The 12,930-nt window shown below is 37.3% G+C and overlaps 1 protein-coding gene across 2 annotated transcripts; it reads right to left on the reverse strand.

The window, feature by feature from the left end:
• Positions 1–8,115: 8,115 nt before the first annotated feature.
• LOC144411666 (uncharacterized) lies at positions 8,116–11,721 on the reverse strand. Of its 2 annotated transcripts, none has more exons than XM_078109390.1 (4): positions 11,492–11,721; positions 10,276–10,613; positions 9,856–9,976; positions 8,116–9,766 (listed from the first exon to the last, which is right to left on the reverse strand). In XM_078109390.1, the coding sequence occupies exons 2-4, from the start codon at positions 10,499–10,501 to the stop codon at positions 9,634–9,636; spliced, it is 480 nt and encodes a 159-aa protein (XP_077965516.1). In that variant the 5' UTR covers positions 10,502–10,613; positions 11,492–11,721; the 3' UTR covers positions 8,116–9,633. The 2 variants fall into 2 exon arrangements, with proteins under 2 accessions (XP_077965516.1, XP_077965511.1); XM_078109385.1 differs by having other exon boundaries at positions 10,267–10,613; positions 11,492–11,715.
• Positions 11,722–12,930: the final 1,209 nt, after the last annotated feature.

The following is a 12,930-nucleotide window of genomic DNA, read 5'->3' on the forward strand; positions in this document are numbered from 1 at the left end:
CAAACCGAAAAATCACAGCCAGTTGGGAAACGCACGTGGTGTCAGTTGTCTCGTCAGACTGAATCGAAAGGAACTGGCAATTCTCAATTTCCAGATCCAAATGTTGTAAATAAATTTTATACATTGAGTCGAGCAATCGACCGAGAACATGGCGGTTTTTCTCGACGTTTTGGTTGTGCCGACGAATAGAAACCGCGCGTCCTTCATCCAACTGTGCCGCAATATTAACATTTCCGAATGTTCGGTATTTTACTGCATTGTCCAGATGCTCCATAGAAGATTGATGATCCCTGGCACGCTCGGAAAGATGTTTAAGATCTCTAAAACCAAATTTACACCAACGTGAGTCACGGGCGGTAGCAAAAAGTAGGCAATAAAAACAAAAAAGGGCATTTTTGTCCTCGCTGTAACACAACCATTCGTGTTTTTTATACCAAGTTTCTGCGCAGATGTACGCCGACGCTTTCCTCCGTCATGGGATTTTTTTGATTGATAAGGCCCAAGACGTTGTACCTTGTACCTACCGTTGTAATTTTTGTTCCAGCGGCAGCTGCGAAAACGGAGTGCGAAGTAGTGCATCAACCTTATTCATTATGAGGTCTAAGGCTAAGAAATGCGAAGCCGGAAAGAAGTGAGGAGCTCAAAAGGAATGTGGAAAATCGAAAACAAATGGACTAAAGGTCTCTAACTGATTCAAATAGCGAAACAAGCGACAAAAACGAAGGCGAGGAAACTATCAACTCTTCAAGTAACCAACGAACGAGAAGGAATGCGTGAATATGTCAACACGTTGTTGTAAGAAACGTCGGCATTGTGTCGTCATAATTTCGGGGCTAGCCCCGATCGGCCCCGATGATTTAGTAAAAGAAACAGAAAACAAACGAGACAAACGCGGCGAGTGGAAGATAAAAGAGAGAATACGATATACAATGAGCAACCGGGGCAAAATCGGCGTCGCCCCGTCGACGTTCGGCGAAGGCTTTGCGAGCGAAAAATGAACCTTGTCGGGAGAATATGGCTAGTGAAGACAGTCTGTGCAACCGATAACACGGGGAGTAAAACCAAATATTTTATCATCAATTCCCTGAAAATCGTATGAGGTAACTTACCGTTACCAGTAGCGGTATCGGAAGACGGACAACTCGACTACCCAAGGTACCGGTGACGGTACAGGTACTGTCGCAGCGTTTCGCAGGACGTGTGACGATGATCATTCTTCAGTTTCAGATTCATCCCCGATGAAATTCCTCGAAAATCATATTCGGCACGGTAACTTACCAGTATCGAACCTGTAGCTGTAGGCCTGATAGTCGATTGCGGAACCACTTGAAATAGATTAAAAACAGTGTTCCCGTGAGTAAAAGTTAATACAGCGCAATTTTGAATGAAATCAAATCTCATAGTATTCATAGAAAATAAATAGAGGTAATGGCCTTCTAGCGAAAAATACAATCTTTATCTTCAAAGCAATTGGTGGAGAAAGCGAATCAAGCAGAAAAGCGATTTTTTATAACGATACAAAGCAGAATACCAACAAGAATAAGAACTACAAGAATAACAAAACGATCCATAGGTCCACTACGTGTCCAATAAAACAAAAGGCAACGTTAAGCAGAATTCCGTTACTCTTCCCAAACTCGTGAATTTCTATCTGCCAATGTAGGAGCATTACGACTGAAAATCGTGTTTCGAGTGGCGTCAATTTACTCATTCTTGTCAGGTGTGGTGCTTCTATCTTCGCTCATACGTTAATCCCGCCAACGTAAATTGAACAATGTTATCATCAACGACACCGGAATAAAGATAAAACCCGCGATATATACACCTTTTTTGAACGCTATTTCAGACACGGCAAATCGCAGCAAATTCACAATTTTCCCATTATGCTCGGTCGCGATAAAAGCTGAAGATGTAAAACATGAATTACTGGGCAATTTGTCCCCTTTTCTCCTGGGTTTATTGTTGTTGTTTATTGTTTATTGCGATCGCACAAGACTATTCTCGATAATGATGAAAAATACTGTGATTGTACAATTGGTTAAATCAAAGCGCTCCCGACGACGAGGGCTATGATGTATGCGCGATATTCAAAATTCTTATAAACACTAAAATGATATCCGGAGGTCGTGATATTCGAATAAATTCGATTCGGAGTTCGGACATCCCTGGGCATTACATTTCAGAAGGTGTTCTTAGGCTGGTACTAGTAGGGGCATATGCCGATATTGCCGCTTCATATATTTTATATCAGATTCATATAGTTTTATAAGATTTGGATTATTGGATGCGAAGTGTTTTATTTAAATATTGTTGTTGGTTCTGGTGGGATGCTTGGGTTGTTGTTAAGAAAAAAAAAATTCTGCGCAGCTTCTGGACCAATCGATTTCAAATTCCCCGTACTCAAGATGATAGAAGTCACTAGGAGGCTATCACTTTTATTTTTAAGTTTTTTCTGCGGTCTATAAATGGTCCGATAATTACGAAAACCGTAACAATAACGTTTTTATAGGACTAGGTTAATAAAAAAACAATCGCCCGCACGGTATCTTAGATAGTGGCTCGGGCACGAAGTGGACTTGTGGATCATTTTGTCATATTACTATTTTTCGTGGGCATTCGCTGTCTTTAAATGTCTAGTTATAGTCTATCTCCGAATTCGATTTTGGATGATGCATAAGGGGCTATTAGCCTATTACTAAGTGATTTATTTGTATTGTTGTCTTGTTGGAGCGGTAGTTACGAGTTCCTAAGCTGCGGAGTACATTATTAAATTAGTTGGTCGTATACCTTTAGATATCATCAGACTTAATAAGATATCTACGGATGTAGTATTACCATCTATTACGTTAATTTGTTATTATTTTGAAAACTCGGAATTTAAAATTAATTAATTTAAATCTTTATATCTAAATAGGGCAAAATTGAAAATGTGTATATATAGGAGAAGACTTTGTAGTTCATTCTTCGTATTCAACCTTGCTAGACAGGTGACCGCTTTTGCTATTGACCCTGTTATAGTATGAGATACTCGTTTGTGTTTAAATCCTGTTTCATATGAGGTAAAATGCCTTTTTTAATCGATGACGCTTGACTGTTTAAGTAACATTAATCACATATAATACAGTACTGCAATATGTTCAGCGTGACTATTTTCATATTGTATGTAATATATCTTCGAGGTACTTTTGTATCCTAGTTGGACTCGTAGTTGAAATAGCCTGAAAAACGAAAGTATCTTGGAGAGTACATCCGATCCGCCTCACAATAGACCTTGTAGCTAATAGACAATTAAGCTATAAGCAGTACGTATAACAAAAATACGGTTGTTTCAATACTCTTTTCCAAACTGTTAGAGGCAGTACAAAAACAATTGAGTTTCGAGGGTTCGAAGTGGTAAATCAATCTTATGGGGAAGGGGCCTGTTGAGAATAGGTGATCTGATTTTCAGTGTCCGCGGCGTGGCGCTGCGGGAAAAGTTTAACGGAAAATCTTCACTTCTTACTTGGTGGTGTGCGTTCACTTGAGAATTCTTATTTTGTGTTTAATGAAGTGCAAAATTTGGCTCAAAAGCTTACAACAAATAAAGCGTAACTGACTAGCATACATAATGCGATTATTTAGTGATCTACGGAACATGCCATAACCTAAAAGAATCTTCACTTTGTTAAATCAAATATGACGATATACATATAATCAATATTCTTGATAGAATAGTGAGTTGAGAGAATCTATTGAGATTTTGATTCTAGATAATCAACACTCGCTCATATCAGATTATCGGGTTTTTTGTATTTATAAATAGCATTTTTGTTTTCTGATTTACAACATCGAATGTTTGTTGGCCGTATTGTAATGTAACATAATTGCACGTGACTGAATACATACCAAATTAATAAATTATCACATGATTAAGTTGTGCGGTAGAACTGCTGAGGGGTCTCTATTCTCTATTGCACTCACGGTTGTTCAACTGCTATATCGTAGGAGGATGAAGATTTACACATTTATCCCTTGGGAGAGAAAAGTCGACTAAATGATATGGCGAAGGACATTCTCTCGTCCGATTGGTTTAGCCAGTTTTTTGTTTTAGATGCATGGACTTGGTGGAGGAGGAAGCCGTAACCGACCAGCGGTTGCGTGAACCACCCTACGGCGGTGAGGAATTCAGCAATCCTCTCGCATCTAATTATTTCCACAGGATTCAAACCTGCGAGCCCACGCAGCGTAATCAGACGCTAGCGTATACCTAACGCCTAGCACGTTGCGCTCCGCCAACGAGCCAAGTTCGTATTTTGACTTTTTCAATGAATATATATTATCAATGCTTAGACACGCATGGCTTTGACAAGATAGCATGAAAAAGACATGTAGCGGCGAGATAGTTAACATTCTCGCCTTTTTTGCCACTCGTTGGCAATAGAACGAACTTACATTATTGTTTAATGAGGATGTGATTGATATTTTAATCATTACAATTTCACGATATTGCCTCAATATCACCCATCCCATCAGAATTGAATATTAGCAAAACCACGTTACTTTTGGTTAGCTTGTTTGCGTACATATTTTAAATGTTTTCAAATTAGTAAAATACTTTCAGGGGTGCGAGTGCCAAGAAATCAATAATCTGGGGTCTATTTTTGCTGAGGCCGAAAGAGTGAATCATATTTACTACAGAAAAACGAAACTTGATACTTATCCTCTTCGGGGAAGTCTAGTGGAATAAATCTCTAGGATTCCTGCGGTAATTTGTTTTCCCACGTTTAACTCGGGTAAAAGGTCGAGAAGTTTGCTTCATGAAAACGAAAGTTTATTTATGAAGTGTTGATCTGAATCGGTGTCACGGCATCAGCTGGTTTTAACAAAAATACAAATTTGACATTTATGGATAGACGCAGCCATGTTTTTCCAATTGTTGCCCATTGACACTGTAGGTTTATATCTCAGAATTTTAAAACATGTCTATGCAATCAATCTCAAGTTTTTAATGCTAATGTGTGTTCCCCGAGCATTGATTTACTTATTTTTCCAAGGTCAAAGTTCGGGGAAACATTAAGAATCTCGGACGTAAAACTAGAAAAATACCTCCAGTATCCAACTTATCGCATCAAATAGCGCGTAAATACAATAATGCCAGGCGTTGTTAGCCCGTTTGACGGATTCGGGCCATGTTCCAAAATTAATCATATTTTTGAGCACTACACATTTTGCGCTGCGATACTTTTATTACATCGATACCGCAAAATAGATATTACCGTCAAAGAATTCTCTTGTAAGCACGCAATGTTTTGGCGGCGTCTTTTTTAACGTTAATTTGAATCCGTGTTCTCCCAAACAATAAAAAATTAAAATGGAATTCCGAGCTGTCTGGCGCCCATGGGTATTAGAAACTAGTAATATATTTTGCACGTTTCAGTAAAGCAAACCAGACTTGTGAAAAAAATGGCAATCGCTCCATGCATTGTTTTAAGGTCGTGTCTGATCCATAAATATTATCAATTTCAGCCCAATTATCGCTTTATTTTCTTTGGGCCATAGTTAGTGTGCATAGGTTTAGCAAACCTTCGACTCGTAAAGTTTTACAAGATCTTTTTTGCAGGTGATTTGGAATAGTATTTTAGGCTTAGGAGCTCTCATTGAGTCTATTTCTTTCTCAAACATTTTTCTTTTTGAAAATTTTAGAAGTCAGCAAATTCTTAACAATCTGCAGACTATAACCTCATAATCTTTTCCCCGGACGTGACCGTTCGAAGATAAGCTTTTGGTTCGTCATTATGAGTATAAATAAATGTAAAAATAATCATTTATATAAATATTATTCATTTCTGCGTATGAAATTCCGATTACCACTAATAGGTCCCGTTATTCGGAATGAAACGCTTACAATAAAACAAAGGCTTCGGATAAAAATGACGAATATTCGAACATATCCTGACATAAATAACAAATTTACAAGACACAATTGAAAGTTGCAATTGCAATCGCAATTGAAATGATTTTTGTTTCCTTCTTGGATAACACACAAAAAGTCTATTTATTTTGGAATTTAACGTACCCCGTTAGACTATACATTACCGCGAAAACAACCAAAATTTCGGATTCACCCTTTATGGGGGCAGGCTGTTGACAGATAGAAGTGGGTCATAAGAAAGGTGAGTGCTTGAAAAATATAGTTGAGCTATTAGTCTCGGTATCGAAAATTGGGCCTCGCCCAAATATGCAACATGTTTTTGAGCATAATAATACCCGAAATCCTTTTACGTAATACACAAATTAATTGCTGATGAGTTAGTTTACACAAAGTCTATTTTAGGTATTGCCGAAATTTTTGCTTGACGTTTCAAACACAAATAAAACACTTTGTACACTTTGACGTCATCCTAAATATTAATTATTTCTTAATATAGCTTCGCGTTATTTGAATTTTAAATGTATTTGAGCGCAATTCTTTTTATATTTTGAGTCCTCCTCCAGTTATCGGGAGAAAATAATTATATTTTAAAATTATTCTCTTCTAGAGAATAGAAGACCGTTAAAATCCAGGACACAAGTTCACCAGACTAATTTCCTGATTCTAAATAATGTATTCCATTTTTGTATAAGAAAAGCTGAGTTGAAATTGTTAAATTTAGAAGAGGCCTATATTTAGACAACAACCCTTTGATCTTCCTGTCATGACTAATTCCATCAGAATGTTTACTTTCTCTGGACCCCATTTTGCATCTCTCCCACACGCTATATGCACGCTTCAATGAAATATTAAACGCCCTTTTTGTCCAAAAATATAGCTGAACCCAGCATACATGATTATTTTTCCATTTGTGAAAGGTAAAACAATTCGGTTCAATTTGAACTCGGGAGTCGAAAATCCAAACCAATAATGTTCGACCAAATGTTCCACATTCAAGAATCGGTATTGCATAATTTACGTTGCAAAATTTTTATCGGATTGTTTTGCAGAATGAACCTCGAGGGCATGCCGTTAATCTGCGTGGTTTTGCAATTTCGGATCATTTATTAACGTTTTAACACGAAGCTTACTTTTCATTTTTAATCAATTCAAATTTACAAAGGTCATTTGAATGTTATCGCCTTGTGATCAGAATGTTGCCGGCGAACGCCCATTGCAATGTTTACAAATTTATTCGAGATAAACAGAGATTATAAAAGAGAACACCACTATATGTAGCTATGCGACAGTCTCTGACAAATGACGTTATTGTCCTCTGTTTAATATGTACTAATTACGCGTTCGAGGTTATTGTGGTAACATTGCGAAATAAATGTCTATGGTCGCTCCATTCGTGCACCTTCCTATGCAGGATAAAACACAATTAGTCGGTATATTTGTTTCCATGAAACATATAATGAAACAGTCGTCGCCTATATTCGAAACAGAATACTTTCATGGAGGAGGGTCTATATCGTAGAGACATTAATGACCGAATAATAAAATAGGTGCCGCGCCTAAAAATGAAGCGCTAAAATTTGCTATATCACCCAGCTTCAATTGAGCAGGATCAGATTATTATATTTCTTTCATAATCAAAACCTTTAGGGGTTTTCATCTTAATTATGACGATCTAACGATCGTGGACTGGTCAGGGTTAGGTTTTAAAATATTTATCAAGCTAAACCTATTAGGTGCATGTGATGAGCTGTCTGCCCTGAAAGTAAGTACACCCCAGTATGGTAGACCACCCTGTAACGTTGACGACACTTACAATTCTCTCGCAGGCAATCGTTCCCCTAGACTAGATATTCCGAATGTCTGGCCCTGGCGTGCGGTGATCAGTGGATAAACTATGCAGAACTTAACCAACTTATTCAGTTGAAATAACTTGATTGCGTAAAAGTTCGTTGTGAAAGTCAGTCAAGAAAGCCATGTTCTCACTGCCTTGTAAATGAACTGACTGCAGTGATTTTCGTAATTAGCCGTTCGAACAACTGCGCATATGCCGCATGGACTGCTGTGCTTAGTACCTCAAATAACCACTAAATCTCTGGTGTACCGCTTTGGTCAATCCTGCAAAGCCTGTTCTATTGCCCAATCACGAAGCCTATTCCACAATCCCGCTGTTCCAAACGCCCCTGCTAAACAGAGAACTTTTCAGGTTTTGTTCACGTTGAAAGAGTTTATTTTTTGAACTTATAATGGTAGAAAATGAGATTGAAAGAAGCAAGAACTTTTTCTTTAATTTATATCGCTGTTAACTTGATTTGCTACATGTAGGCAAAAGTATAGCTCTTTGTCAGATATATGTGCTCGTATGTTATTCTACTACTAGTAGTGTTAATTGGCTTCTAGTACACTGGGCATAAGTTCTCATCGCACCTGGCGTTAAGTCGCCTATTGCCCAGTACTTAGCCAAAAGTCAGATTTGGTTTTGATAGGTGCGACGCTAAGCATTACCTAATGATCTAGTGTAGTATGCTATATGAATTAAAGCACTAAGATATAACACACTTTATCGGCGTGTTTGTCTCTAAAGTTAGGACCGTCAGACATCAAAAAGTATCGCGGCGCGAATTGCACTCCCAATTTTTTTTCAAAAATTTAACACGTCATTTAATACGTGTGACCGTCGCCTGAATTGAACTTACAAATGGAGTGCAATGGTCCCCGTCGCGATGAAAAATGAAACGTTATAAATAAATACGAACAATAGACGATTAGACAAAGACAGTAAAGATTAGAAAAAATATATTGTTTTCCGTCACATAATTTGGGCAAAAATAGCGTCATATACACACAACCGCAGTAAAACTATAAGATATTACTTGGTCAAAACACTGTTGGAATTCGGCATACAAGAAAGCGAGCTGCTGTCGTGCACGAGCCTAATTTTTGTGAAACGACGGACATTTTATTGAAGAATTGTTTGATTCATAACGATCGATGGCTTGGAATGTGCAGAGTAACATACGTAGGTCGCCATACCGCAACAACAAAAGAACGCAATTTTCACAGTGCGGCAGTTTTGTGAAATCATAGTTGCAAGAGTTGGCTTATCAGGAAAGGCCTTTGCAACAGGTGGTCAGACTGGGTGAATTCGGTAAATATGTCAACCGAAACATGCGGGAGTTCAACTTGGTATAGTAGGTTACATTTGATAGTGCGGTTCAAGGCCGAATTTTCAGAAAATTATACATTGGGGAGGAATACAGTTACTATTCGCTTAATATTAGAAGCAAATATGATCCTATTTGAAAGAAACAATAAAGAAAAAATTGCACATGTACGTTCGATTAATACTAATATTCCCTATCAGTCAGAAATCGTTTAATCTGATTCGCCACCGATTTCAAACAAAAATATTTACTTAACATATTCCAGAGCTTGAGCCAATGATAAAACGCGTTTCAATGACGCGATTCAGCGTTGGCTCACCCTCGGATACCGACGAGCGATTTCTGACGGGAATGAACCATTGAAATCTCGCATCGTTCATCACAACTTCCGTGTTGAGATTTGAAACTGCTTTCCGCTACAATTCCGCTACATTTCAACTCGTTGAGTCTGACTCCAGCGAATTTGAGTAACGAACGATCTTCTCGTGATCAAATTTCTTCTCCTATCTTATGCAGGAGTTGATCATGTGTTTCTCATTTCTTGTTGTTGAAACTTGAACTTTAACCGTAACGAAAATTGCAATATTTTCTTCGAATTATTTCATGGTCGCACGCATTTTCGCAACATTCTTGTGAGATCTGACGACGAACTCGTCTTTTTACTTTTCTTTCTTTGTGCATGTCATGTGCAGTGCTGTAAAAGAAACAAAAGCATTAATCAAAACCATTTTTACAAGTTAATTCAGCAGATATTTATTTATAACAATATTAAGGAATACTTACTGTATAAGTGATGTGAGTGGAGATTCGTTGCTGAATAAGAGCCATCTAGCATCGCTAAATGAAAGAGGTTTTGTCGGTTGAAAATCGCTAGTAATTTGAACATCTCTGCGACCTCGTCGTACTGTAAAAACAAAGACAAAATATTTACTTTCGTTGAATACACATTTTAAGTAAACAAATGACTCGTGTCGCTGTACTTGTGTAAAGAGACATTTAGAGGTAACACGTTAGAAGCTGCACGAAATTAAATAAGAGTTTAACAACAGGGCGTTAAAATACCTTGGTGGAAAATTAACTGCCACGTGCGGCAAAAGCACTTAATATAGAATTAATGTACTTGTCATTCAAAAATTGAACAGACTAAAAATACTAAGTTAGAGAACAACAAACTTATTGTGTACAAATACTTACGCATCGCACCATTTCGACGAAATCTCCTAGGTCTGTAGCGTCTCATAAGGTATGCATTTCTCAGCAGGCTAATTCCGCCGCGTCCACAAATCGTGTGTAAAGTGTCCATAAGTCGGGCCGAACAAGCTCCATAAAAATGCGCTGGCATGCGCCGAGAACTAGCTTGTGCAACATTACAATTGAGAGCTAGTACGACAATCGTGATAGCAAGAAGTAGTTGAAATCGAATCTTCATATTTCTATTTTGATTGTTGAAATCTAGTTTCGAAAGATTGGCTATTTTTGTACGTTGAGGTTGAATTACGAATTAATTAATGTTGGCGTATTAAATGTGTTGTTACCTCAACCTGAAAAATAATGATAATACTTATTATTAGCATTGTCTAAATATACTTGTCGTTGTCTATGTTTTACTAATTAGCTTTGTTATCCGCTCGAAGAAAAAATGCCTTTCCGCTCGATAATCACGTTATCAAAGCAATATCTTTAATCGGCTGCAACTAATTAATTAAACTCAGTTAATCATCATTAACATCGGTATCCTATTAATCGTTGAGGCACATGACGCTAAAGGGTTCCTTTTATATTAAAATGAGGTGCTAACTCAACGGGAAGCTGATAGATAACGATATGCGCTATCAAAACTTGCCTAATTCACGCTGCGTTCTGATCTACTACCGCGTATGTTTTCTGTCATCATTAAATCGCTTTATCAGAAATGTTTTACTGCGCAACTTTAATTTCGGGGAATTATTTATTATGAGGTTTGTTTTCGAACACAACGAAATAATCCTATTCATATAGCTCAATATATTACGTGTTATCCTCGACGAGAAAAGCATGACCTCGGTGTGCCCGCGGGTCTTCCGTAGTTTCACCTAGCAGATAAGAAAATTTATTCTTTCAAACGTACTTAAAGTCTGGGTAAATAAATTAAACAACATAACTCTCTGAAGTCATTATCTAGATTTAAAACTAAACTCATAAACATAATCAAAGACCTTACGCGATGTCGTGCGAAAGCCTATGTTTACAATAGCATAGATTGAAAATCACGCTAAGTAAACAGTTGAAGATTTCGAAAAAGGTCGAAAAAAGAAAACCAGCACCCGAAATGAAAAACCTGATTGTTATTTAGATCACGTCAAATAATTTTTTGATGGTAAATTTGATAGGCAAATTAGTGCTCGTACGCTATTGGCCAAGTCAAAATTTTCGTGCAAACCTTAGTCTGACTATCTCGTCAGCTGGCGTCTTATATACCGGCCAGAAACCGGTCTCTTCTTCTTCTTTCACGTTGCTTGTTCTTTTCATGGAAACTACGTTGGTCTTACATAACTAAGACTAACCCAGGCGAGACTTAAAACTGAAGCAAAAAGAGAGTTGTGCTTCTCTTGAAATGGCATACTGCCTCGCCGCTGGCCAGCGACCGGAGTGAGTAGCAACGCGGCGCCGAACGAATGATCAAAACATCCGAGGTAGTCACCTTCGTTAATTAGTGCTTGAGTTAACAAGCAAAATAAATAGGTGATAATTCCCATTCCAGGAGCTGTCATCGAAATATCTCGTCGTTCGTTCTTTTCCGAGTAGAACAAAGTAAAGAGTAAAATAGTAAATAAATAAATAGGGATTATGCCGTCACATGCAAAATATATTGATTTATAAGTGGGTTGATCTATTTTTATTATGTTGTTGTATGTAGCGACATTTCCCGACTGTTTATCACGAAAATTATCGATGATTCAAAGTGATTTACAAATTAATCTTTGCTACCATCAGAACATTCGTGTTTGTGATTTTTCCGTTTTCGCGACGCAAATTGAAAAACAAATCTCAATAGCCGTGCGAGATCAAGTGTTCACACGTAGCACTAATGACGCATGGTTCTGGAATCACATTGTTGTAGTTCAAACTTTAACGTAACCGATTATTAGCAAAGTTTGGCACGCGTGTAAGACGGGCCTCGTTTATCAGTACGATTGCACCTAGGATATAGTACCGATAATTATTGAAGACTGTTAATTGTAGTTTTATCTTCACGGCTAACATAATATTACCCAACAATTCACTATTATTAAGCGCGTGTGCTCTATTTTGAATGAAGCAAACTGTGGGAAAAAAGTCTCACAAATCGCCGTTTACAGCATGTCTGCTTTCTATGAATAGATTCAAAAGGCGTAGTTTGTTTATAAGGTACAATCAAATTAAAATATTTTTATGACCGAGATTACAGGAATTCCAGTAATCGTGCAATGCTTAATTTTTGTCAATTATGATGTGATGTATCCGGGTCGGTTTCAACTGAACTTATGTAAATGTGATGGGTTTTGAGAATTTTATGTGGGCAACGGCTGGATTTTTAACCAATATGGATGGCATGCTTTCGTTTTATTACTTATAAGATATAAACCTAATAATCTTCTATCGTTCAAACCCTTCATGAAGGGATGTAAACAACGAGATTATTTTAATTTATTTATTTAACATTGTTTTAATTTGGTTTATGGAAATTTAGTCGAATAGTACAAACAATTTAAGTACAGAATTAACAAATTTTCAATCACTTAAATGTATCATTACGCGATTAAGGAGGCCATTACCTAAGTTAAAAAATTCATTAAATTTGTACTTTGCAAATTCGTACACACATAAAATAGCACAAAA

Source organism: Styela clava, chromosome 2 (assembly GCF_964204865.1).
Source record: "Styela clava chromosome 2, kaStyClav1.hap1.2, whole genome shotgun sequence".
In the NCBI taxonomy this organism is placed as follows: Eukaryota; Metazoa; Chordata; class Ascidiacea; order Stolidobranchia; family Styelidae; genus Styela; species Styela clava.